The sequence below is a fragment of the Cajanus cajan genome, chromosome 1 (assembly GCF_000230855.2).
Source record: "Cajanus cajan strain Asha chromosome 1, NIPB_CcT2T_4, whole genome shotgun sequence".
NCBI lineage: Eukaryota > Viridiplantae > Streptophyta > Magnoliopsida > Fabales > Fabaceae > Cajanus > Cajanus cajan.
This window is the reverse complement of record NC_138517.1, coordinates 74,926,180-74,930,536: the sequence shown is the minus strand read 5'-3', so window position 1 is coordinate 74,930,536 and position 4,357 is coordinate 74,926,180. Positions and strand designations below refer to the sequence as shown.

The 4,357-nt window shown below is 30.2% G+C and overlaps 1 protein-coding gene across 1 annotated transcript; it reads right to left on the bottom strand.

The window, feature by feature from the left end:
- Window positions 1-384: 384 nt before the first annotated feature.
- LOC109806708 (serine carboxypeptidase-like) lies at window positions 385-4,357 on the bottom strand. The gene is made up of 9 exons (XM_020369191.3): window positions 4,035-4,357; window positions 3,189-3,357; window positions 2,899-3,018; window positions 2,661-2,804; window positions 2,416-2,566; window positions 2,188-2,276; window positions 1,838-2,099; window positions 764-897; window positions 385-649 (listed from the first exon to the last, which is right to left on the bottom strand). The coding sequence occupies exons 1-9, from the start codon at window positions 4,355-4,357 to the stop codon at window positions 560-562; spliced, it is 1,482 nt and encodes a 493-aa protein (XP_020224780.1). The 3' UTR covers window positions 385-559.

The window sequence follows — 4,357 nt, the reverse complement described above, 5'->3', positions numbered from 1 at the left end:
ACAAAATTATGATGGTTAAACGAGTCTCAAAGTAGACAATACCTCAAATGCGGTGACCCTAATGATGACAATAGACTTACGGCTAGAACATCATTAAATAACTAATAAAAAAATATTATTTTAAAATTTAAAAATAAACATGATTTTCCCTCAAAATTTACATGTAATATTGTCCCAAAAGAATATAAATTATATATCTAAATTTAATTGAATTAAACTAATTCTATCATAAATTATAAAAATAATAAATAAATAATTGATTAAATTATATTACTCCATCTATAATAATAGAAAGAAAACTAACTAAAAGAAGTGAGAATTTCAAATTTTTTATTGTTAAGGTTTATTTTTTAAACTTCGAATTTGAAACAAAATACAAATAAATTCTTCAAAGTTAAACACAATATATATTTACTATGTTAATCAATAAAAAATAATAATACATAAATAGTTAATTTGATTCGAGTTTAAAAATATGAACCTGATCCAATCAAGATTAAATTTGATTTGGTACGGATCTAATCCATTATCACCCCTACACATTAATTGTCTCCTTTTATTAGGTTAGTTTCCCTCCCATCCAGCTTTTCAACATATGAAGTGCAGCTTTTGGTTGATCCATAGGAACCATGTGGCCAGCCCCATGAACCTATTGTAGTATCATAATTAAAAAAGTTACCAAATATGTAGTATCACAATTAAAAAAGTTACCAAATATGAAATTAACAGAGTCACACTCAAAAATACATTACTGAACACAAACCTTGATGAAAGAGAGAGGTCCATAGTTGTTCACAGACCCTACTTTTGCACCATCAACAACAAATTTCACAGTAGGAGATGTTCCAAAGGCCTTTTGACCCGACCACTCCATGGCATGAACCCACCTTAAATTTCCTGTCGAATGAGAACCACATTAAGAACTAAATAATTTGACAAATACATTACTTTTCAACTCTCAAAATTTGGCTTTAAACCCAATTCAATTCTAAAAGCCAAATCATAAAATGGAAATTGCCACACATATATACATATGGTCAAATCTGTATACTCTATGATCTCAAATTAATGAAAATTTACATTCAATAATTTTTTATAGAATACAAATATATTTGATCCAACTATTATATTTGATGATATTACGGTGATAAACATGTATATATTTCAAATGATTTAGATTTTTTTATATATGTTATTTAACCATATATATTTACATGTATTTTGAATATCATTTTATACATTGAAATAAAGTGATATAATACACTATCAAATAATTTTAGAATTGTATGCAATTCTTTATACTTGATTTAAACATTAGTAATATCATCAAATTCAATAATTAGCTTATTTGAATTTAAGTTCTATAAAAAATTATTAAAAATATCATTTCACTAATTTAACAATACGGTGTCAAAAGATTCTAATTCACACATATATATATATATATATATATATAAACACTTACACATACACGTACTATTTTAATCATATTAGTAATTAATGTGAGATTACCAATATATTTTAACTCTCAAAATTTAACAATCGAACATCTCTAAATAATCCTCCTAAGGTACAAGAATGAATAACTTAATTATTAGGTCCAACAACTAATTAACAAGTTAGATTTTAATGTTATTATAAAATTTGAATTTAGATCTAACACGATCCTAAAATGTAATTCATAATAAGATGAAAATTACTCTTCACTTATATATATTATTATCATATATATAATATATATATATATATATAGATATATATTATTTTAGACAATTCACTATGGCATTTTCAACATCACCACAAAAACAATAGTTCCAAATGAATCAAGTAGGCTCACCAAGCCAATTGCATAAGAGATCTTCTTCCCCTGCATACACAAGCATCTTGATTCCATCCTCAAGAAGAGCAGGAATCCCCACTTCCAGGTTTCTCATCCAATCTTGAACCATAGCATCATACACTATTCCACTGCATGAAACATACTTCAAGTAATCTCCCACGCCTAAAGCTCTCTTCACTTTCGGCAAGTTTAACAAAGTCTCCACGTTTTTAAAGTCATAACACAGATCTCCTACACATTTCTTTCTGATGTCATAGTACTGCAATTTGAATATCAACAGAATGCAATGAGCAAAACTAAACTGAGAAGGATAAAGAAAAAGGTATTGTTCTTTCTTAAATACTTACATTGATGTCACCAGCAATGGACATGATACTACTCAATATGCCATCACAAATATTAAATGCAGTCTCGCAACTTTTTCCACCTTGAGTTTCTGAAATAAAAAATAAAAAATAAAAAAACAAACAAACAAACAAACACAAACAACATCACAAAGTGAAACAATGTAAGTAAAAAGGAGTGTGTGTGGGTGATAAAGGGAAAAGAACTCATGCATCACAGTGTGGTTGTACCGCATGTTTTAGCGGCTTGTTCACAGTGTGGGATTGACTTGCTGATGTTATCATAATCAGCCTTCGTAATTATTCTTTTGTCTAATGCAAAATCTGGGTATGCTTGATATTGAATCATAGGATTTGTTAGTCCATTACCAATAGCAAAACCCTGAAATGAATCAATACCAGCAAAAACAAGACAAAATAATTAATTAATCAACCTTATCAATCTGAATATAAATTATATTAGCATAGTGTAAGACCTTGAGGTTTATATGAATTCCTTGATTTTTTTTATTTCCTTGGTTAACCCGCGATGCAAGAGCTGGAATATAGTGTCCAGCGTATGATTCTCCAGTAATATAAAAGTCATTCTTAACGAACTCAGGATGCGCCTTAAAAAATTCCTGAAATTATAGTAAAATCAATTTAGTGGGTATCTTATTTGTATTATCTTGTATTCGGATAATTGAGATGAAAAAGGGACTATATATTTATTACCTGCAAAAAGTCATATAAATCATTACTAATGCCCGCTTCATCATGACGAATGTCACTATTATCATAAGAATAACTAAAACCTGTCCCAGTGGGTTGGTCTACAAATAAAATATTTGATGTCTGCAAAATGAGAAAAGTTCAGAAAATAACTTGTTAATGTGAATTTTTTTTTTTTTTTAACAACTAGATTCTCAAATTTAACCAATGACATATATGTCTGCTTTATGGTTGAACTGCCCGCACACACACTTTCCATAAAGAAAACATGATTGGCAATTGATAGTAATTACCTGGTCCCAGCCATAATCGTTCCACATAAGAGACAAGTTATTGGCAATATGAAAAGGGCCATTCTCATAAAACAAAGCCAATTCACTTCCACACCCTGGTCCTCCAGTCAACCATAGGACAACAGGATCATCTTTGTTGCTCCGTGATTCAAAGAAAAAGTAGAACATCCTTAATGTCATGGGAAAAAAGTGGAAATTCAAATAAGAATTACACAATAGCAAGTAAATAAAAGGACAACATTTAAATTAACTATTTAAAATGAAAATACAGAACTTTACTTAATTGAAGAATTCCAAATCAATAATTATGTGATCATAATTATACTTAGAATTAGCCAAATTTACTGATAAATACAATTGTAAAAACACTAAAAACCTGTAAAATGCTGTGATGTGACGATATTACGCGTATGACGAAATTAAATTTGATCCACATTCCACATGCAAATTGCTTGTAGAACAATTTGTGATACCTTAAGATCTGTGCTCATTTCTTTATAGATAAATATATAGAAATGAAAGAAAGGTGTGTACTCACTTAGAAAATATCACGCCATATAGAATAGATTAAAAAGCCGAAAAAAATAATGGTGAGTAAACCAACATGCATATAATAGTAGCTACATGAGAAAAGGAATAAAGGGTGCAGCAATGGTTGACCTTGATTAATCATTATGATGTAAAAAAGTTGTTTTTTCTTTGTTTGTTTTCTTTTTGCAAAGAGCTGACTCATCACATGACATTTACTCTAAATCTCTTCACTTCTTTAGCCATTCCAGACAGCTAGCATCTCATTGGAATAATGTGGAATAGTGACATAATGATATCAGATGAGAAGATATTTACCTTGCAGCTATGGAATTAGGAAGTGAATAATAGCCTGCATGGTGACCAAGGTCTTCAATAGAAGGTCCAGAATCACCAAGAAACGAGAACTTCTTCTCCACGATCTTTCCTGGGACGAAACCAGCAGCAATATCACATTTAATAACGTTTACTTGGTCCTTTGGGAATAGGTTAAGGCTTCTTATGAGTCTCTCTGCTCGTGATTGTGGAGGGTAGGCACGGACATGGATGAGGCGAGAAGTTGCATTTGAGGAAGAAAGTGATGCGAAGAAGAGGAACACAAGAGACAAGGAGAGTTTGGAGAGGGTTGGTGAAGATGCCAT